Source organism: Aulonocara sp. 'chitande type north' Nkhata Bay, linkage group LG7 (assembly GCF_057382095.1).
Source record: "Aulonocara sp. 'chitande type north' Nkhata Bay isolate Kocher_YH1m ecotype deep benthic linkage group LG7, A_spYH_male_GT1.1, whole genome shotgun sequence".
Classification (NCBI taxonomy): Eukaryota; Metazoa; Chordata; class Actinopteri; order Cichliformes; family Cichlidae; genus Aulonocara; species Aulonocara sp. 'chitande type north' Nkhata Bay.
The window spans coordinates 10,976,640-10,997,903 of NC_141350.1; the positions used below are offsets into that span (position 1 = coordinate 10,976,640).

Below are 21,264 nucleotides of genomic sequence, written 5' to 3' on the forward strand. Positions count from 1 at the left end.
TATTTTTGCACAGAGATTTTAATATTCCTCCCATAAAGATGGAGAGTAAACAGCTTAGTTAACCTTATGTTTCATTAAAGCACAATATGAAACAATAATAATTAAAAAAAAAAAAAATGCATTTACCGTCCCACCCCATCACATCTTTTTGCAGTAGCTTACTTTATGTGACAGACAGTGCAAACACCAAATTCAGTTAACTTGCAATGCAAATATTACAAATCAAGCTTATTACAGGTTAAATGGCTATCATCAACTCGTACAACCTTTAAACATTTAAAATCAGGTCAATTTAATTTTGCTTAACGTATAAACAAATTCCTCATCATAGAGCACAAGTCCAGCTGAGGAGTCGCCCTCCTCGTGTGACACTGTCAGCAGATTCTTTATTTTGCACACTTTGTGTCGATGGATACATCACAGGTTCTCAAGTTCCTCACGTGACCAACGAAAAGTGGGAGGAAATGCATGTACAAGTCAAAAATATCACACGCAGCTGAGTTGTATCCATTTGTTTATTAAATCCTTCTGTCAGGACAGAACAAGCAGTGACTTTTCCCCCCCAACAAAGATGAGCTGTACATACAACCCACAGCCATGTTTTTAAAAAACCGGGCCTCTCATTTGGTTTTTCATCCCTTTCCTGCAGGCACTGCTGACTAAAATGAATAAAGGTTCATTTAATCCTCTCGTGTGCAGTCTAAACCTGAATCTGACAAGCCAAATATGTACACTTTCATACAAGTACTTTTTTACAGTAAATTAAGACTTAACTGCTTAATACTCGAGGGCGTCCAGGAGAAGCTAATTCAGGTAGTTTCTACTGTAGCTGCTTTAAAAATGCACATATTCCAGTTAAGTAAACTGTTGTATTTGTAGTTTTGAGAACAATACAGAATCACAAGCACAACACTAGGAAATAAAAAGTACAAAAAAATCATTTCCAAAGCAGAAGGTGAACAGTCCTGTACCCTAGGGGTTAAAAGTGAACTCCATTTTAAACTGAGAGAAAAGCTCCAAGTCTGACAGCTATTTCACACCAACATCTTATTACTCCACCTATCCACAGTGCTGCTACATACATACTTTGGGACATAGGCACTAACATTGAAAACACAGTGGATCTATGCACACAGCCATCACAACTCTAGGAATTGATCAGTAGGCCCATGAGGAGGCTCGGATGGACAGCAAAAAACATAGGGTGGGTCATACAGAAGGTAGTGCAAGGTGGGGGATGGTCTAGCCCTTGACGGGTGAAGGTTCTGAAATTCAGCACTTAACATTTTGGATGCAATTCCCCCCCACACTTCCCAAATTCTTTTGAAACCACATGCACAGTTCAGAGTTGAGGGGGAGGGGTTGGGGGGGGGGGGGGGGGTAAGACTGTAGCATACAATTCATTTAAATCCACGTCCCACGGTGCCTGACGACACCCCACCCCACAGTCGGCTAGCTGCCACAGCAAAAAGCCCAACAAGAAGAAAGCCAGCGAGGACGTGCCCAAGGTCAGTGTTGTCGATGACATACTCATTCTCACACACAAACAATCACACCTTAAACACAAATGGCCAGAGTTACAAAAGTCTGAAGTACAGATGAACCGCAGGAGAGAATAGGAAAGGGGGAAAAAAAAAAAAGAAGACAAAAAATAAAAAAAGCTGCGTCTTCATCTACGCTTTTGCTTCACCCCCAGCTTCCTTTTCTCCGTTTTCAACCTCCATCGCATCTTCTCCGTTCTCCACGCTCTCACTCTTCCCCTTCTCTGCTTCTTTCTGTTCACGAGACACAAACCAGTTCAGCACACCTTCACTTTTTGCCAAACCTAAAATCGTGCTTATCACACCCTCTTGTGGCTGTTTTAGTAAACAGATCCATCACCTTTGAATCCCTCTCTGCAAATTTCTGGAACATGTTGGCATAGATGCGTTTGTCCTTCTCGTGCTGCTCCTTTATACGTTTCTGACAAAGTAGCACCTGGAAGAACATAAAGCAGACGTCACCCTGCTGTATTTCCAGATATGTTATGGGTACAACAACAACTAAAAGACTGGATATGCAGAACAGTTGTTTTATGACCAGTGACCTTAAAAAAAACAGCGTTTTCAATCCCAGAAGCACAGTCATATTTGTTCACCCATCCTGGTTTGTTACTAAATGAATCCAGTATAAACTTTCGTTTACACCATGAAAATAAATTAAACATTCACCTGTCTCATTTTGGATGGTAGTACAATAAAATTAGACACATTAACCAAACTGAATTGTAACTGCCATAACAGAGAGAGACAGATTTTTTAAAAAATTAAATATCATCTTAGATTGATTAAATTTCAACATTGAAAGCTGCTTGAATTACACATCAAAGGCGCACTGTGTTATACCTGGTTCTTGGCAGCTTTGTTGGCAGGATACAGCTGAACCACTTTTTGGAAATCATCTCTCGCCTTCTCAAACTCGTTCATTCCAAACAGTGCCTCTCCCCTTCGGAATAACGCCTTTTCATTGGATGCATCCAACTCCATCGACTATAACATAATTAAATATAATTACATAAATATAATTAAATGTTTTCAGTATTTAAGCAAAAACCAAGACAAACCACTGATCACACACACACACGTGCTGCTTTAAGACAAAGAACAGTTACCAGATACCTTGTCACAGTGTTCCAGGGCTTTGTTTGGCTCCTGTAGTTTAAGGAAGCACATGGCCAAATTCAGGTGTGCAGCGAGCTGCAGTGCTTTCGCCTTCTTATCGTCCTCTTCTGACAAACCAGATTCATGTTCCAGCCATGACACAATCCTTTTGTACTGCACTGATGCATGCTTATATTTTCCCTCCTGAAGCATATAAACCATTGCATCACAAAACATCTTGAAATCCAAGACAGGATCACTTCTTAAATTTAAAACAAAAAACAAAACAAACCTTAAAATACTGTGTTCCCTTCTCTTTGACAATGCTGCTCTGCTCCAGCTTTTCTGAGGTGTTCATTTCCCATGATTCCTTAGCCTAAAATAGAAAGAACACATTTTCCTTTTTAGATGAAAATATTGTAAATGAGCATCTAAAGTGCTGCTGTGTTTGCCACACACTCCCACCTTACCTTCTCAAAAGCTGTTAGTTTAATCTTGTACTGCAATGTCGCTCCACCAGGAATGTTAAACTTTGCGTTTCCTGCATTCCCGAAACCATATCTAACAAATCAGACAAACATATCATTAGTCATGAGTAAAGGGCACAAAAATCACTGCTGGTGTGCAACTTAAAAACCATTTAAGTTAAGGTATTGGATACTGCAAAAAAAGAGATAATTCTGCAGCCATTTTCCTGTTTAATCACATTGCAAAGCTTAACCGTTATAGTTGATTATATTAGTCATTACTCATGCTGTCACTTAGCTTAAAACCAAAGACTGCACAACTATCCAGTTAAAAATTCATGTAGCTAATTCTTGCAGGAATTAATGTTTATTTACTGTTACAGCAGCATTTTTAAACTGTGGAAATATTCTGTAAAGAGATGCTTGAGAGCTGCAGAAAAAGCAGTTCAAGAGTCTAAAATTGGACTGACTTCATATGAACATAAAATGTCACCACTATGAAGTTAGTGGTAAGAATTTGCACATGTGAACATACTTAGGTTTAATTGTGAAGACCGCCTCCTCTCCCTGTTCCATAGCCATGATAGCCTTCTCGACTCCAGCTGGCAAACCGAAACTCTCACCATCTCCAATTTCAAACTTTAATTCCCTCTCGTCAAATACACTGTCATCACAGGTCCCTATCACGGTTACTGAAGAAGACAGAAAATGTTCAGGTTAGTTCATGTCCCACTCAGTCTTGATTTCTTGGCAGACTGCCACGTTACAAAGTCAGCCATTTCTAAAGTGTCAGTGAAGTTCTTTTCCATCATTCGGTCTCATTTTTAGGAACCTTAAGAATTCCGTGTAATAGTACTTGTATGATTACAGACTCAGTTTCTTAAAGAAACCAAAACTGTCTTACAGTCATCTTTGAGCATTTACAGTCACACTGATGAGCTGGAGACCCGAGTAGACATTCCTGTTATACTTGTGTGCATATTCGGTGGGCTGAAATGTAAATTCTCCCCGAACTCCCAAAAAGTTGATTTTGTTCATCTAGACGTAGCGGTTTCAGTTGGAGAAACATTTCGTCACTCATCCATGTGAGCTCTTCAGTCTCAGCTGATTGCAGGTTTAACCACGCTTATAAACAGTACCTTTGCACAATGATTGAAAGTAGCCCACTGAGTGATCATTAATATGCAAAATGTCATGACCATTGATCAAAGACCATTGATTAATGGCCATAAGTACCATTCATAGAGAGTTGTGGAATGGCTGCAACCACAGCATTGTAACACAGTTGGTCCAAAGGGGGGGGAACAAAACAAAAGTGAATGCCACTCAAGCTCGCAGACTTGGAAAGTATAATCGAGGTTTTAATCAAGCCCAATACATCACCTGGACCATTGCTGAAAGTGGATATCTGCAGGTTTACCTTTGAATAGCTCTATATTGTAGTGGTTTAGACAGTGACTTGGCAAGTAAAATGCTGCTCGTTTAACTCCAGCTGGAGTCACAAATCGCCTAGAAGTGTAAAACTCACAAATCAAACATGCAAAGCTACTTGCTCTAGCGACCCCTTGTGACAAGGGCGCAGGAGAAAGTAGTTTCTTCGTTATGTCTGCAAGTCCACTCTTGGTGACAAAACCAATCGGTTACTGAATTATTATTCAGTGGGTTTGTTAAAACATAATAAGGGACATATAAGACCATAACCAAAGGCAACGCTGTTTGAAAAGATTATTATCCTCAATATGCTCTTACTTAAACACATTTAACCAGGGACTCTACTTTCCAAGGATGGAAATATAAAACATGAAATTAATTGTATCAAACACATTTCTGGATGAATTACCTTCAACAGCTGCTCCTTCATTAGGTTTAGAATATCCCTCTCCTTTAGTGATAATGCGTCGGATGATTCCTCCATCCTCTTCTTCCGTTATGTCTTCCCCTCTAAATTCAAACAGTTCCACCTATAAGCATGTAGACATGTGACAAAAAATGTATATCTTTTCATTAAAAAAACAACAAAAAACAACAACTTTTTCAATATAATTTCCAAAGTTCCCAATTTTTTCCTCAGAAGATTAGTTCTTTTGGGGGCAGGGGGTGGGGGGAGCAGTCATTCAGGTTTGTATTTTTTCCTTTTCTTTTACTGTAGTCTTTAAACAAAAGGTTACAACAGTTATCCTAAATGTATGAAAAGGTAACAACTGGTTTTATACAAAACAATAAAAACAGAAGGCTGTATAACAATTTTTAACACCATCAGAAGCAACAACTATAAGCACAGTGGAGATTCAAATTGTGAAACTGCTTATCATGATTTGCTTTTTTGCAAGTCTGGCCACAGAGATACCACTTAAAGAGATAAGCATTATCAGAAAAATTATTTAAGTTATCCTAAATGCTAAATTTAAGCATTTTATGATCCACAGCTGAAATTCACTGCAAAGATAACTGAGACAGACTGACTGAAATATGCAATGTGTAACCTGAACTGTAAAGGTAATTTATAAACTTGGAAGCAAAAAGATTGTAAAGTATTTTGTACTTGCTGAATTGAAGCCACTTCTCAATTTCTATCCTATCATGGGAGCCCAGATATATAGTATCTCAAACTACACAGTTAAAAGTACTTAATGGACAATGAAAACTGGCATCCTTACCTCAAAAACAAGAGTGGCACTGGGTGGTATCTTGGGTGGGCTGCCTGCAGAGCCATAGGCATACTCTGGCTTACAGATGAGCTGGCACAACTCTCCAATTTTCATTGTGGCTACACCGATGTCCCAAGCCTTTATTACTTGTCCTATGGGGGGAAAGGTAGATTACATGGTAAATGGCCTGTATTTATATAGCACTTTACTAGTCCCTAACGACCCCAAAGCGCTTTACACATCCAGTCATCCACCCATTCACACACTGGTGATGGCAAGCTACATTGTAGCCACAGCCACCCTGGGGCGCACTGACAGAGGCGAGGCTGCCGAACACTGGCACACCCTTGTCTCAAGGGGCAGCAACCCCCTTTGTGGTTATGTGGGGTCATGTGGTTATGTGTTACCTTAAATGCATTCTGGTTCATTTCCTTTATTAAAAGGTCATTTTTTAAAACGTAGAGAAAATCCTGCACTGGTTGTGCAGCTATAACAAATATGAAACTAACCTTTGCCCAACTCAAAGGAAAACTTCTCTCCTCTGTCTCTACTGGAGTCAAAATGAGTCCCGTCCAGAAGTGTGCCCACATAATGTACAAACACTTTGTCGCCGGACATAGGCAGTTCTGTGCTTGTACCTTCCCTTTTGATCACCTGGAGAAAAAGGTAAGACGAGAATTTATCAAAGAACATCAGAAAGCAATTTCTTGAACATGCTTGTGATCGCTGCCTTGCACGCGCACCACGCACTTCGCTTAGTGAACGACTAAATTGCAAACTTGTTTATTATGAATGAAGGCCTATATATTTAAAGCCCTCAGTATGTGTTTAATTGTGGGATGAAATATAGAATGTGTCCATCAATAAAATGACAGTTGTTTCTTCAAGGCTCCAGATCCTTCTAGAAATGCAGACCGTTTCATTGACAGCTAGTCTTGTTTCTGACATTCTGGTACTGAGTTAGTTCTCATAACTGTGACGCTGCATACCATTATAAGGTGTTCCTAGCATTAAAGTTAGCTTTCGTTGAATTTTTTTTTAAAAAATCAGTGTATGCGACAGCATAGCTATCGATAGCTAACGTTAACCTAGCCGAACAGTAAACAAGCTGTCAGCTAACCACTCAGCTAGCTAGGTGCTGAGTACCAAATCAAGCACCATTTTTTACCTTTAAAACACCCCCATCTTTCTTTGGTGTGATGTCCTCTCCTTCCAGGGGGATTGTATGTTGTACTTCACTTGTTTGTTCCTCTGCAGTCATCGTCATGAAGCTGATCTGTCCCTTCTCTGCCTTGCACAACAATCCAAACTAACACTGGCTAATAGTGACGGTGGCTAAAGCCCCTACTACTCCTCAGATCAAGTGCTGCAAGCAACAACCTGATCAACGTTTACTAGCTGGCTTAACTTCCTCGAGAATACAGCACAACTACCAACTAGCAACAGAGGTCCTTTGCTATAGTTCACCAGTCACGCTGCTATCGGCTTATAATACGAGGTTTACGCAATGTTGCCTTCAGTCCACGTTATCCTGCAATCTGGCATCTCACAGACGCTTAAAGAAGGGCAGAGAACTTTCCAGACAGTCTAGGAGGTACCGGGGGGGAGGGACCAGCGTAGGTGACGTTAAATATAGTTTAAAGGATCTACCTGGAAGGCGGCAGCAAATCCAACGAGCAATACTCATGCTTATTTTACGAATGTTTTAGGTCAGTACTCAAATTGCTAATATCAAGGCTATCTGACATTCTCTGTCATCAAACAGTGTTACAGTAAATGACAAAATCGTGGATAAATACACACAACCCCGTCCGGACAAACGTTACTGTACATTAAAACATGCACTCCTTCTCGTAGCTCGTTTCCTATTGGCCAGACTCTGTGACCACTTCTGTTTTTTGGCGCGGTTGTTGAATAGCCGGGAATTGACAACTAAAAACAGACATTATTTTACATGATATACACGGTAAGAAACGGCAGTCCTATTTTCTCAGATTTTGATTGACGTTCGATAAAAGATACGATTGTAAGGAGAAAGATTGCTAGCTAGCAGAACGCTTCACTTTAAAGATAGCTGAAAAGCTGTCGGTATTAAATGTTAGCTGCTTGACGCAACGTATTGGTGAACAGGTAAGGTCTTTAGTTAATGAAGATTTAGTTATTGTAGTAAAATGAGCCCTGCCGAAAAAGGAATTTGTCGTCGATTGAAAAGGTGCTATAATCGGTTGTTTGTAGAGGCAAGTCAAAGGTCCATATCAGAAATGAAAAGTTGAAACTAACCTTTGCGTTTGTGTTTCCTTCCAGGAAGGTTTAGGAGCATGGAAAATAGTAGGGCACAGTTTCCATTTCCCTACCAGCCCTATAACATCCAGGAGGAGTTCATGCAAGCCCTGTACAGCGCACTTGACAAAGGCAAAGTTGGCATCTTTGAAAGTCCCACTGGAACGGTGTGTACTAATGCATGGGGAAAAGCATATCTGTGCAGAAGCTGTTGGACTTCATTAATAAGTGTTTTTGTCTATTTATGTCAATCTAGGGCAAGTCACTGAGTCTGATATGTGGAGCACTGAGCTGGCTCACAGATTATGAGGAGAGAAAGAGGCAGGAGGCAGCTGCTCTGTTGCAGGAAGGAGAAGCAGCTCTTTCCACTAATGCTGCTCAGTCCTCTGCAGTCAGTTCCTCAGCAGAGCTGGACTGGATCACTGACTTTGTACAAAAAAAAGCAGAACGTGATTTAGTGTCAAAGTTGAAGGTGAGGAAAACTTGGATGTGAAGTGTATGTGAAGTCTGAATTTTAACTTGCTCAACATTTGCTTATTGTTGATTGGTTTGGTGTCAGGAGGAAGAATTGAAGAGGAAGAAGAGAGAAGAACGGTTAGAAATGATCCGAAACAATGTCCAGCTAAAGTATGCGGTTAAGCGAAAGGTGAGCCATCATGCACATGAGCATTTAATGGAACTTTACTTGGATATTAAAATTATTCCAAGTCATTTAATACAAGTGAATGAAATGGTTTTGTCTGTTCATAGAGCTATGAAGAGGATGAGGCATTCAAGCTGCTTCAGCTCAGTAAGGAGGAGCAGGTCGAGGCAACAGGAGATCAAGAAGACGAGGAGCTGATCATTGCAGAATATGAGAGCGATGATGAATCAAAGATTAAGAGCAGGTGAGGAAGACTGATTGTTATAGTTTCATATTTTCTAATTAGTTTGAATTCATCTTGAGTTTTTGGTTACAGTTCAGTTTAGTCTTTGTTAGTTTCCAGAGTGGATTTGCTTGTTCGTTGGCGCAACTGTTGCAAAGCAGCAGTCCTAGTACATGTTATTGTCATTGGCTATTTTTCTTCTTCTTTGCCTGCTAACTAGTCTCGCACCATGTGTCATAGACAGAGTGTTCATATGCCAAAACGAGCAGCTCAGTTATGCATTGCGTGCTTCTATTTAGATTTTCAAAATTTTGTTTCTGAAATATTAAACTTTTCTCTGACAATACAGTCCCATTGATTTTGAATGGTGCACCAGTCCTCTCTCAGTATGCTAAAGGTTGCTAGTTCAAATACAACGTGGTACAATTTTCAATTTTTTTTATTTATTTTTTTTGTGTATCATACATCAGTTATCGTTATTTTGAGTTTATCTCTAGTTATATATTAATAAACTAAGTGAGGACATGAATTAATGGGTAAAATTAATAAATAATCCAAATGAGAGTCTGAAATTGACAAAGGATTTCTTTGCTTGCATCCTCAGATTCTTTGGAGCTGAAAAAGATGAGGATGATGAACTGGTTGAAGAACATGTTACTAAGGTATGAAATTTCACGTTGTAGCTGTAAGAGTTAAATGGGTTGGATGGAATTAATATATTTATAACAAGAACATTATTATAATTATGAGCATCGGACATTCTCCTGATGTGGAACTGTGTTCATATGCATATCTGTAGATTTACTACTGCAGCCGCACTCATTCCCAGTTGGCCCAGTTTGTCCACGAGGTACAAAAGAGCCCCTTTAGCAAGGACATCAGTGTGGTCACACTGGGTTCACGGCAGGTATGTACCCAGCAGTGACTGGAAAAAAATAAAAATCTTTTCTACTGTAGAAAAAAAATGTTTATACAGTCATTGGTACACACACACAGAAACACACAAATGGCATAATTGGTTGAGTACATAAACATCTTATCTCATTAAAGTAACACAAACAATATATGAACATAAGCTGGTAAATTTTTGCATGGATCTCTTCATCCTGTACACTTATTCATTCAATAGATGTGATTATACTTTTTTCTTGAAGTTGCTTTTGACTGTTTCTCCATGGTGCTTTTTTTGTCAGCTCGAGTACTTGAGAGATTTCCTTTAATTCCTCAAAGTAACTGACTGGTATAATTTGTCTCTATTATTATTATTTTTTGTCAGTAAAAGTACAGATTGTTCATAAAGCACGCCACCAAGTCTTTCTGTTTGTTTACCTACTGGCAGTTTTTCCTTCATAGACGAATTTTTACTGCTCCCACCCAAAGAGGTTTTAAGCATAGCTAAAGGAATCTCACCAACGTGCTTTGTTAACTAGGTTTTATTACACAGGTGTAATAACTAAATTTCGTTTATCAAATGGTCAGAAATAACAAATAAGTTAACAAAGGTTCATTGCCTTTGACATATGCAGACTCTTATGTGTGTAATCAGCCCGTTAGAGGCTTTTTCAAATGTAGGAAAAAACCTGATCTTGATTTTCAGAGGATAATAAAGCCAAGAAGACATTTGCAGAACAGGATATGATGGGGAACAGTTATGAAACAGTCTAATTCTGAAAGAGTCCTTTTAGATTCTGACAGAACTATCAAGTAGCACCTAACAACAGCCAGCGCTGGGAAGATTGGCCTGTTAAATCCTCTACATGATAGAAAAAATGGAGAAACAAATGCAAGATAAATGGTGTTATGTTCTCTTCTATAGCACATTGAACAATCTAGTTTGTGTCTATGTAGAAGGAGGGTATTTCCTTTATGAAATACACAGTATTCAAAGACGCTGTACTTGAGACTTTACTTGGGATTGCACACAAACTATTACATTTATTCAATCAATAAAACTGTGACTCTTGACACTGACATCTGACATTGTCCTGTTATAAAATTCTGCAGAATCTGTGCATCAATGAAGAAGTGCTGCAGCTGGGCAGCATCCAGCGCATAAATGACCGCTGCATGGAGATGCAGAAAAACAAGCACGGTGAGAGGCATTTTGTGGAAGAATTGCTCTTCTTCCAGAAATTATTTTAACCTCAGGCTTTATTGATTTTTCTCGAGAAAGCCTCTTTCATCTCTCCTTCCATTTTGTAGAGAAGCATCATCACGAAGAGGGTGTAAAACGTAAGCGAGGCCCAGCAAAGAGCGTGTGTCCCTATTATAAGGCTTCAGCACTGCAGCAGATGCGAGATGTAGTTCTGGGGGCTGTTCATGACATAGAGCAGCTTTTGAAGCTGGGCAGAGAAACACACTCGTGTCCTTATTACTCTACACGTCTCGCTATTCCCCCTGCACAGGTAACTGAGTCGCCAGTCGATTTGTCAACAAGAGCTACTTGGTTACTGTATTTCTCCCACAAGATCTGGTTTTCATTTAATGTCTTTGTGGTTTGTTTATGTTGGTGTAGCTGGTTGTGTTACCTTATCAAATGGTGCTTCATGAAGCTACAAGACGAGCAGCAGGTGTCCAGCTAAAGGGACAGGTACAATTATATGTCTGGTATTCTTCTTCCTCTCTTAAAAATATAGAAAAATAAGTGTTTAAAATATCTTGGCAGTATTAAGAAATATATTTTTTCTCTTTTCAATTGTAATATCTGAAAATAACGATACAAATATGACCAAATGACTGAGTGATAAAGGGATATTTAAAAAAAGTTGTTGGGGTATCTTTTACAGGTGTTGATCATAGATGAAGCTCATAACCTTAGTGACACTCTCTCCTGTATACACAGTGCAGAGCTCAGTGGAGCACAGGTGAATACATTATTCTATAACATGCACAAAATACAGATTTCTGAGACGATTCTTCCTTGTGATGTTCTAATGTTTCAATTTTCTGCAGCTTTGTTGTGCTCACTCCCAGCTCAGTCAGTATGCTGACCGCTATAAGTGAGTCTCAGAAAATTCGCTTATTCGGAAATTGATCGCAGTCTCTCCTTCTTTGTATTGATATTTTTGTTTCTTAAATGCCAGGAGCAGATTGAAGGCAAAGAACCTGATGTACATTAAGCAGATCCTGTTTGTGATTGAGGGACTTGTTCGGGTGCTGGGAGGTGAGTGTCTGCAACAAGCTTAGCGAGGGTAATAGCTGGACAGTAAAATCAAATTTTGCAATGCACCTCATTTTGATATTTGTTCCTATTTGTTCTTCCAGGTAAGGTGGGGCAGAGTCCACAGAGCCAGACTACACAACCAGGTCAGTCAATGATAAACACATAAAGTTATGGTCTAAAGTTTGCATGCACTCATCATGGTCATGAATATCAAGGTAATGTGAGGCTTTTAATGATTTCTTTGAGCTTTCCTTTTTCCAAGATGGAGTGATTGTATAGCATGCATCTTTAGTGTCTTTAAAAAATGAATTAGTTGTGCAAGTTTGAATTTATTTTGGAATTTCTCTAAGGAACACAGGGCCAAAAATTATACATGCATACTCAAATGTGTACATACTGTATAATCACTTAAAACTTTTAATAAGTAGTGGTGAAGGTTCTACGGTTTCTTTTAATTTAACAAAGCTAAAGTCCATAAACCTCTTGTTACTGATTATCATTGATTTACTGCCAGCAGGTCTGTGTCTGTATATTAACAGGAAACCAACCATTTTAAATGAACTGTACCAATTCTGCCAAGAGTCGTCAAATATTCAACCAGAGTTATACCAGAAGCTTGTTGATTGCTACCAAATCAACTGGTGAAGATGCAACTTGCTAAGGAACATTTAACCGAAGGTCTTGCACAGTATCTTAGCTGTTCCTAGAACTGCGCTCTTCTGGACCACTGTTACCATCACCTTCCACATTTTCTCCAGCTCTTCTCTGAGCCCTTGGTATTTCTTAAGCTTCTCATGATCCTTCTTTCTGATGTTGCTGTCATTGGGAGCCGCTACATCTATCACTACGGATATCTTCTTCTGTTTGTCTATCACCACTATGTCCGGTTGTTAGTCACCACCATTTTGTCCGTCTGCATTTGGAAGTCCCACAGGATCTTAGCTCGGTCGTTCTCTACCACCCTACCTCGGGACTTCCAGGCCGTATTCGGCACAGGTGTTTCTGTACACTATGCCACCCACTTGGTTATGGCGTTCCATGTATGCCCTGCTTGTTAGCGTCTTACACCCTGCACCTGGGGTCTTGCCTGGTGTGAGATATATATCCCAAATAAATTCAAACTTGTGCACCCAAAGATGTATGCTGTATAATCATTCCATCCTCAAACGAGTGAATGACTTCTAATAAATTATTAAAAGCCCTAAATTACCATGACATTTACATATGATGAGTGTAAACTTCTGACCACAAACTGTAAACACGCAGTCATACATATCAAGGCACAAATCTGTTTTTTTTGTTCTTCTAGGAACAGAGATGCTCACCATCAATAACTTTCTCTTCAAGGCTCAGATTGACAATATAAATTTGTTTAAGGTAGTTGGTAATTCTATTAGGAATCACAATCATTTTAATTGCACACCTCATCGAAACTACAAGCTCTCATTGTCATTCTTGCTGTAGTTACAAAGATACTTTGAGAAGAGCATGATCAGCAGGAAGGTAAGTGTGATTTATCTCATACATACAAAGACGGTAAACGTCTGAGAGTTCACTTATGTAAAATTACATTTTTACCACCCTGGTTTTCTCTCTGCAGCTGGGGGGTTTTGTGGAGAAGTACGCAGGCTCAGGTGTGACTCTGCACACACACTGCAACAACAAGGAGAACCGGCGCACAGAAGGCTTAAACCGCTACCTTCAGACCCTACAGAGCAACCAGAACCCTGGAACAGGTCGGCTGTGTATTTTGTTACCCACAAAAATAATATTTAAATAATTTTCAGGACAAAATAATATTTCTGAGAATTGCATCATTATTGGAGGCATAGTGTATATACTGAAAGAATGCCTCACTGTACATAGTTTTTTTTTTTTTAATCAGTCACAAAAGTACTTTTGAAGATCTAAGATGTTCTGAAAGTTTTTTACACTTGGCTTTTTGCACGATGTTGTGTCAGAAAAGTGTAAAAAGAGACAATACAAGCAAATGCAATTAATCTCACATGATTTTTACCATATTTAGCTACTACCTAATTTCCATTTGTAGCCCCTCAGCAGGAGAACAGAACTGTGAAATAAAAAAAAAATTCATGTAATAATATTCAATGTAGTAGATACACAATGGATGATATATTCAAGCATAGATATAAATCACAAAGACACAAATAGTCCCTGCTTCAGGGGTTATACTACCCATCCCAATATCATATAAAGATTAGAGTTTTATAGAAATAATTATTCTGATTGTTTAACACTAATTTTTATCATCACATCTTCAGACTTTTGAGGAACTTGTTCAATTCCTTGATGCTGTTAAATGAAAGGCAGATTGTGTAAAAGCTCTTTTTAGGTATTCTATACTAAGTTTTACAAATTATTTCAACAGTTCAGTACGAGAATCAATTTCTAAAACAAACTGCTGGCGGAGAAAGGCGGCGCACACTCTGGATTTGTCTCCAGTCTGAAATGAATCGAGTATATCACAATCAGAATTTTGTTGTGGTTTCTTAATTATAATGTTTATGGCTCATTTATAAAGTCCATCTATCCATCTTCTTCCGCTTACTGGGGGCAGCAGCCCAAGCAGAGAGGCCCAGACCTCCCTCTCCCCAGCCACCTTGTCCGGGGGAACACCAAGGCGTTCCCAGGCCAGCCGAGAGATATAATCTCTCCAGCGTGTCCTGGGTCTGCCCCGGGGCCTCCTCATTTATAAAGTCACCTGATTACTTTAAGGTGGTCAGACTCACTTGAGACGAAGAAGAGCTAAAGTAGATGATAGCAGAACGTTTCACAGTATTCAGATGCACACTCAGCTTTTGCAGTGAATCAGTTTCTAAAGCACGGAAATAATTACTGTTTTAATTCAGTGCATTAAAAATGTATAAGGATTTGTAAAACTGCACTTGAGTTGCACGGGTAGACATTTTTAAATGGAAAAATAAAAAAATATGTCTCTGATTCCAACATGCAAACAAACTGGAATCCAGCCCAACATAAAACATCAGGCTGAACAGTATTTCTCTGCTTTTAGTGAGTTTTACCAGCCAATATACCCGACTGGTATTGTTTTTAACCTTATGACTCTGAGTATATGTTATAAGGGAGCAAAAACTGCCACAAAGAGGCCTTTGAGTAGCTTGGCAGGCATGTCTCTCTGTCTGTGGACAGATTTTGTCAGTGCAATAATGTCATAACTGTGCGGGATGAAGTCATAATATGTGATGATACCTTATGGTTAGGTTATTGTTTTTCTTTTTGTTTGTTTTTGGGGGGGGTTTCAGCATTCTTAGAAATTTATTTTGTATTCTTGTTTTGTGTGCAGTTCCTGCAGCTGACCAGCAGGAGTCCGTAGAGACGGAAAAAGTCCTGTCTGCATCTCCAATGATGCAAGTGGAGGGTTTCTTCATGGCTCTCACTAACAGCAACACTGACGGCAGAGTGGTGGTGCACAAACAAGGTGCCGTTTTAAACACACAGCACAAAATAAAGAACAGTTATGACATCAACGCATTACAGTGTAAAGTACACCCTTTGCTTGTTTTACAGGGTCTTTGTCGGAGAGCAGCGTCAAGTTCCTTCTGTTGAATCCGGCAGTCCACTTTGCCCAGGTGCTGGAGGAGTGCAGAGCAGTCATCATTGCAGGAGGAACTATGCAGCCTGTGAGTTGTGTTAAATCCTCTAAAAATAAACTGAGCTCTTGCTGCGTATCTTTTATCTTTCCACTCTAAAGGATGTTATATGTAGGTTTCAGACTTCAAACAAGAGCTTCTGTTTTCTGCTGGGGTGGGAGAGGAGCGCATCACTGAGTTTTCCTGTGGTGAGTGGCCCATTTTATAACACAACAGTACTTTGTGGAGCTCCCCCTTTTGTGTTTTTATTATGCACTCTCGCTAAGTGACGAGATTATCAAGATTTCTGTTTGTGGGAAATTTTGATAAAGGGAATAATTAGACTGCTTGACAAAAGTGATGACAGACATTTAGATGGAGTTCTAATTTTCCAGTGAGGTTACCCAGACTGTTATAGGAATAAGTTCCTGAAGTCAGGTGATGTCACACGAAGGTGGTTGTCAGCACAATACGTTAACCCAGGCTTTCCCAATCTACCTACGAGCATGTTTACAAGAAGGTGGTGTCAGCTTATAGCCAATCACAGCAGAGAGACTAATTTTACAAAAGAACATAAAACTATACTATGTGGAAAATACAAAGAGGTTTCACATATAATAGAGTCTGAAAGGGACACAGCTGCTGCAGACAAATCAGTGGTGTCACTGTCTATAACAGGAAAAGTGGAATGTGAATCTGCTTACATATTAAGCACTTTGTTCAGCAACCTGGAAAAGATCTATTATATTAATAAAGTTTAAGTAGAAATAGGTGCCCTGTTTTAGGCTCACATATTAATGCTTAATAAAATGAAATAATTTAAATTGTTTGTAGCCGACAAGCAAAAAAGTTGTCTAAGAATATATATTTATTATTCATCATCATTATTTATGTCCATTAGGAAATAAACTAAATGTTTAGATTCTTTGAATCTAAACTATTCCCTCAGACAAAAGTCTGAGGGAATAGTGACTTTTTCTAGAGAAATAGCTGATCAGCATGCAGTGATTTATTTATTTATTATAATTTTTGATCTCTTACCTCAAACATGGTCTGCTCTGGAGCTGGTTAGATCTGCTGCACAAGTTACCATGGAGATGTCCCGCAGTACGTGGCAAACTGCCTTCATGATACTGAAAACTCAGGATTTACTCCGAAGTTACCTGGACAAGCACAAATCCTGCTTATCCCATCACGATAGTTATGTTATTTACTTATATTGTATTGTTACATTATTATTGTTCAGTTACAGACTTAGGGTAAGATCTACAGAAATAGCCTTTGTAATTTTTGAAGACTCCCAAAAATTGATGTGTTTAGATGGATGATTGTTTACAGGCAAAGCAGAGGAGGAAATACAAGACATCTCATGAACTAAACCATAAATTAATCCACTGTACACAAACTTTAGCCCAACCTATAACAAGTTAAGTTTTGTGCTCTGTGACTCATTTTGTGACATTTGAACATGATCTTAATTCACAACACATGCAAGCCTTAGTGGTAGTGGTTGTGCATAGGTTGACTGAAGTGTATTAGTGCACGAAAATAACATAAGAATATTAGTTTGCATTAATGCATTTAACATGATAAATAACAGAAATTTTGCCCTCTAGGTCACGTAATTCCTCCGGAGAACATCCTTCCCCTCGTGTTGTGTAGTGGCCCGTCTGGTCAGGAGCTCGAGTTCACTTTCCAAAACAGAGACACGCCTCGAATGGTAACTCACACATGCAGAATACTGAATGAAGTTTGCGTTGTTATTCATTGGTTACAGTGGTGTCATTTGACTGATGCACATTTGTTTGTTTGCAGATGGATGAGACCGGGCGCATTCTCTCCAACATTTGCAACGTGGTTCCCGGGGGCGTGGTGTGCTTCTTCCCTTCTTACGACTACTCGAAGAGGATCATTTCTCACTGGGAGGCCAGCGGTACACTTACTCGATTGGCTAATAAGAAGAAGGTACATTAGCTTTATATATTACTGGAAACTACTTAGTAAATACTCAAGTCACTAAAAAGAGTCAAAAGACATCTTGTCCTATAGTCTCTTAATTATCTAATCACACCTCTTCAGATCTTTCAGGAGCCAAAGAAGGCCAACCAGGTAGAGCAGGTGCTGAATGAGTTTTCCCGTTGTATCCAGGTAAAACTGCACTCTTGACACAACCGATCTCATATGCTAACGTCAAGGATGCATACAGCTCCTCCTCCCTCCCCCCACTTGGTAGGTCAGATCATAACCTGATTCACCTCACCCCCCGCTATGTGCCAATTGTGAGGAGGGAACCTGTGACCACCAGGACTGTTAGGAGGTGGTCAGAGGAGGCAATAGCGGAACTACAGGGCTGTTTCGAGGTGACCGACTGGGAAACACTCTGTGAGCCTCACGCCGAGGACATCAATGGGCTTACTGAGTGTATCACAGGCTACATAACTTTCTGCACCGACTCCATTGTTCCAGCTCAGACTGTTCATTGTTACCCAAATAACAAGCCGTGGGTGACTAAGGACATCAAAGCCCTCCTCAACAACAAGAAGAGGGCTTTCAGAGGGGGCAACAAAGAGGAGGTGAGGAAGGTCCAGGTGTTACTAAAGGACAAGATCAGAGAGGCTAAGGACAATTACAGGAGGAAGCTGGAGTGGAAACTCCAGCAGAACAGCATGAGAGAGGTGTGGAGGGGCATGAAGACCATCACTGGATTCAGGCCAACCAACAGCAGGGGAGCTGAGGGAGGTGAGAATAGAGCCGACGAGTTGAATCTGTTTTTCAATAGATTCGACACCACAGTGTCTGCTCCCACCCCCACAACCTCACCTGCAGTCAGCCTGGAATCCAGAGCCACACCACTGTGCCAGCCTCTCTCTTCACATGTTGCCTCCTGTGAGATTCCTGACACCCCTCCCCCACCCATCACCTTCACTCAATACCAGGTTGAGATGCAAATGAGGAGACTTCACTCAGGCAAGTCTGCTGGACCAGACGGAGTGAGTCCCCTTGTCCTCAAGGCCTGTGCCCCCCAGCTATGTGGAGTCTTTCATAAACTGTTTATGCTGAGTCTGAGTCTGCAGAGGGTCCCGGTGATGTGGAAGACATCATGCCTCGTCCCTGTACCAAAGACGCCTCGTCCCAGTGGCCCCCAGGATTACAGGCCCGTGGCACTGACCTCCCACATCATGAAGACCCTGGAAAGGCTCATCCTGGACCAGCTGCGACCCATAGTAAGACCACATCTGGATCCCCTTCAGTTCGCTTATCAGCCTCGTCTCGGAACAGAGGACGCCATCATCTACCTGCTCAATCGTGTCTACACCCATCTGGACCAGCCGGCGAGCACTGTGAGGGTCATGTTTTTTGACTTTTCCAGTGCTTTCAACACCATCAGGCCGACCCTCCTGGGTGATAAGTTAGCAGCGATGCAGGTGGATGCTTCTCTGGTGTCCTGGATTGTTGATTACCTGACAGGAAGACCACAATATGTACGTCTCCCACAGTGTGTGTCTGACAAGGTGATTAGCAACACAGGGGCACCACAGGGGACTGTCCTCTCCCCCTTCCTCTTCACCCTCTACACCACAGACTTCAGCCACTGCACAGAGACCTGCCATCTTCAGAAGTTTTCTGATGACTCTGCGGTGGTTGGATGCATCAGCAGGGATGATGAGACAGAGTACCGGGCTGTGGTCGACTCCTTTGTCACGTGGTGTGAGCAGAATCATCTGCAGCTCAACGTGGCAAAGACCAAGGAACTGATCGTGGACTTCAGGAAGACCAGGAAACACTTGACCCCTGTTTCAATCCAGGGGGTCAGTGTTGACATTGTGGAGGACTATAAATACCTTGGAGTACACATTGACAATAAACTGGACTGGGCTAAAAACACCACAGCACTTTACAGGAAGGGCCAGAGTCGTCTCTATTTTTTGAGGCGACTGAGGTCCTTCAACATCTGCCAGAAAATGCTGAGGATTTTCTATGAGTCTGTGGTGGCCAGTGCGATCCTCTATGCTGTTGCATGCTGGGGGAGCAGGCTGAGGGTCGCAGATGCCAACAGACTTAATAAACTGATCCGTAAGGCCAGCAATGTTGTGGGGATGGAGCTGGACTCCCTCAAGGTGGTGTCGGAGAGGCGGATGCTGTCCAAGATAAAGACAATGTTGGATAACACCTCCCACCCACTCCATGACATGTTGGTCAGTCACAGGAGCTCGTTCAGTGAGAGACTGAGATTACCGAAAAGCACCACTGAACGACACAGGAAATCATTCCTGCCTGTGGCCATCTCCCTGTACAACGCATCCACTTAACACACTGTTTGCTGCTATAACTACACATGTTTCTTTTCCAAATATTTATTTATAAGTGACTTATGTATGTATGTATGTATGTATATATATGTATATATTGTACTATTCTTAGTTAGCGTATTGTCTGTCTTGTCTTAATGTTGGTTTAAAATGGAGCACTGTAACAAAAAATAATTTCCCCCAGGGATCAATAAAGTATTCTGATTCTGATTCTGATAACTAAACTGATGATCATTAGGATTGTGTTTTACCACTGCCAAGCAATGATTGTCTTTTTTACTTTAGAGGTGTTCTGCGGACTGCAGTGGACTCACAGGAGCATTGTTGTTCTCTGTGGTTGGGGGAAAGATGAGTGAGGGAATCAATTTCTCCGATGATTTGGGCAGGTAATTGAAGGGCGCCGAACAAGCAGTTGTACACCGTTTTAAAGCAGGGAAAGTCAAAGTCATTTTACATCATGGGCCACATTCAGCCCATTTTGATCTCAAGTGGGCTGGACCATTGAAACTGGCCTTTCAGTCAGTGAAAAGAACTACACTTTTAGCTGAGATGTGTTAATATAAGAAAAAGACAGAATTATTTCCATTACCCAGACTGTGCTGTAATTATAAAACATGAAGTTTCTGTTCTCAGAAAAAATTTCCTATTTTTTTTAATTTAATTTTATTTAAAAAAAAAAGACATTTCTAGCTGATAGTGGGGAAAAAAAACAAGAACTTTTATGTCATTTAATTGTTTGTCTATTACTTAATTACTTCAATGTAGTTTGAATGGCCATGGGGGGAGGTCTTTATCAGCAAGAGAAGCAGGAAAATGTATTAAAATACAGTTAAAATATAAAATGTATTCCCTCCTTCACATTTTCTAAAACCGTGCAGTGAGCCAGATTGGAGTTTGGCCACTGGGTCTTAAATTTGAAACCCCTGGTTTAAAGTATATCACACTAATCAGTGTGGGTTTGTGCTTTTGATAACAGGTGTGTAGTGATGGTGGGAATGCCCTATCCAAACATCAAGTCCCCAGAGCTGCAAGAAAAGATGTCATATCTGGACAAACACCTGGTGAGACTCTTTACCAGCAGCTTCTACTGTGACTTCATTGTAAATAGAAGATTAGAGGGAAGGCGACATGCAGCTTAGTATCAAATCTCATCTTTTTTTCTATTTCAGCCTCACAGTCAGGGGAGGAGTCCAGGACAAGCTCTAATAGAAAACATCTGCATGAAGGCTGTCAATCAGTCTATAGGTACAGATAATGAAGTCATATTAATACATATCAAT

General features: G+C 40.4%; 2 protein-coding genes across 5 annotated transcripts in view; one reads left to right on the forward strand and one right to left on the reverse strand.

The window, feature by feature from the left end:
* fkbp4 (FKBP prolyl isomerase 4) lies at window positions 1-7,452 on the reverse strand. Its single transcript, XM_086298547.1, has 11 exons — window positions 6,923-7,452; window positions 6,264-6,408; window positions 5,764-5,906; window positions 4,947-5,067; window positions 3,642-3,798; window positions 3,110-3,200; window positions 2,932-3,015; window positions 2,658-2,843; window positions 2,385-2,528; window positions 1,882-1,977; window positions 1-1,775 (listed from the first exon to the last, which is right to left on the reverse strand). Exons 1-11 carry the CDS (start codon window positions 7,019-7,021, stop codon window positions 1,674-1,676), a joined length of 1,368 nt encoding a protein of 455 aa, XP_086154673.1. The 5' UTR covers window positions 7,022-7,452; the 3' UTR covers window positions 1-1,673.
* ddx11 (DEAD/H (Asp-Glu-Ala-Asp/His) box helicase 11) overlaps window positions 7,375-21,264 on the forward strand; it is a 17,026-nt gene continuing 3,136 nt past the window's right edge. Inside the window, exons 1-26 of one of the 4 annotated variants that reach the window (XM_086298543.1) lie at window positions 7,375-7,463; window positions 8,059-8,201; window positions 8,291-8,506; window positions 8,594-8,680; window positions 8,785-8,921; window positions 9,505-9,562; window positions 9,700-9,807; window positions 10,905-10,992; window positions 11,103-11,305; window positions 11,416-11,490; window positions 11,687-11,764; window positions 11,853-11,899; window positions 11,984-12,063; window positions 12,165-12,206; window positions 13,373-13,440; window positions 13,528-13,566; window positions 13,664-13,799; window positions 15,389-15,523; window positions 15,613-15,725; window positions 15,811-15,883; window positions 17,291-17,394; window positions 17,490-17,639; window positions 17,754-17,822; window positions 20,270-20,370; window positions 20,961-21,045; window positions 21,154-21,229. In XM_086298543.1, coding sequence (XP_086154669.1) covers window positions 8,073-8,201; window positions 8,291-8,506; window positions 8,594-8,680; window positions 8,785-8,921; window positions 9,505-9,562; window positions 9,700-9,807; window positions 10,905-10,992; window positions 11,103-11,305; window positions 11,416-11,490; window positions 11,687-11,764; window positions 11,853-11,899; window positions 11,984-12,063; window positions 12,165-12,206; window positions 13,373-13,440; window positions 13,528-13,566; window positions 13,664-13,799; window positions 15,389-15,523; window positions 15,613-15,725; window positions 15,811-15,883; window positions 17,291-17,394; window positions 17,490-17,639; window positions 17,754-17,822; window positions 20,270-20,370; window positions 20,961-21,045; window positions 21,154-21,229 — 2,497 coding nt within the window. In that variant the 5' untranslated portion in view covers window positions 7,375-7,463; window positions 8,059-8,072. The other 3 variants (XM_086298542.1, XM_086298544.1, XM_086298545.1) reach the window with 3 other exon arrangements.

What these genes read in the sequence shown, in the direction of transcription:
- fkbp4 (XM_086298547.1), bottom strand. Translation starts at nt 7,021, where the DNA reads ATGACGATGACTGCAGAGGAACAAACAAGTGAAGTACAACATACAATC. An exon ending in AAGATGGGGGTGTTTTAAAG is followed by an intron (nt 6,409 to 6,922) that starts GTAAAAAATGGT and finishes CTTTTTCTCCAG; the next exon opens with GTGATCAAAAGGGAAGGTAC. An exon ending in ACAAAGCTGCCAAGAACCAG is followed by an intron (nt 1,978 to 2,384) that starts GTATAACACAGT and finishes ATGTTCTTCCAG; the next exon opens with GTGCTACTTTGTCAGAAACG.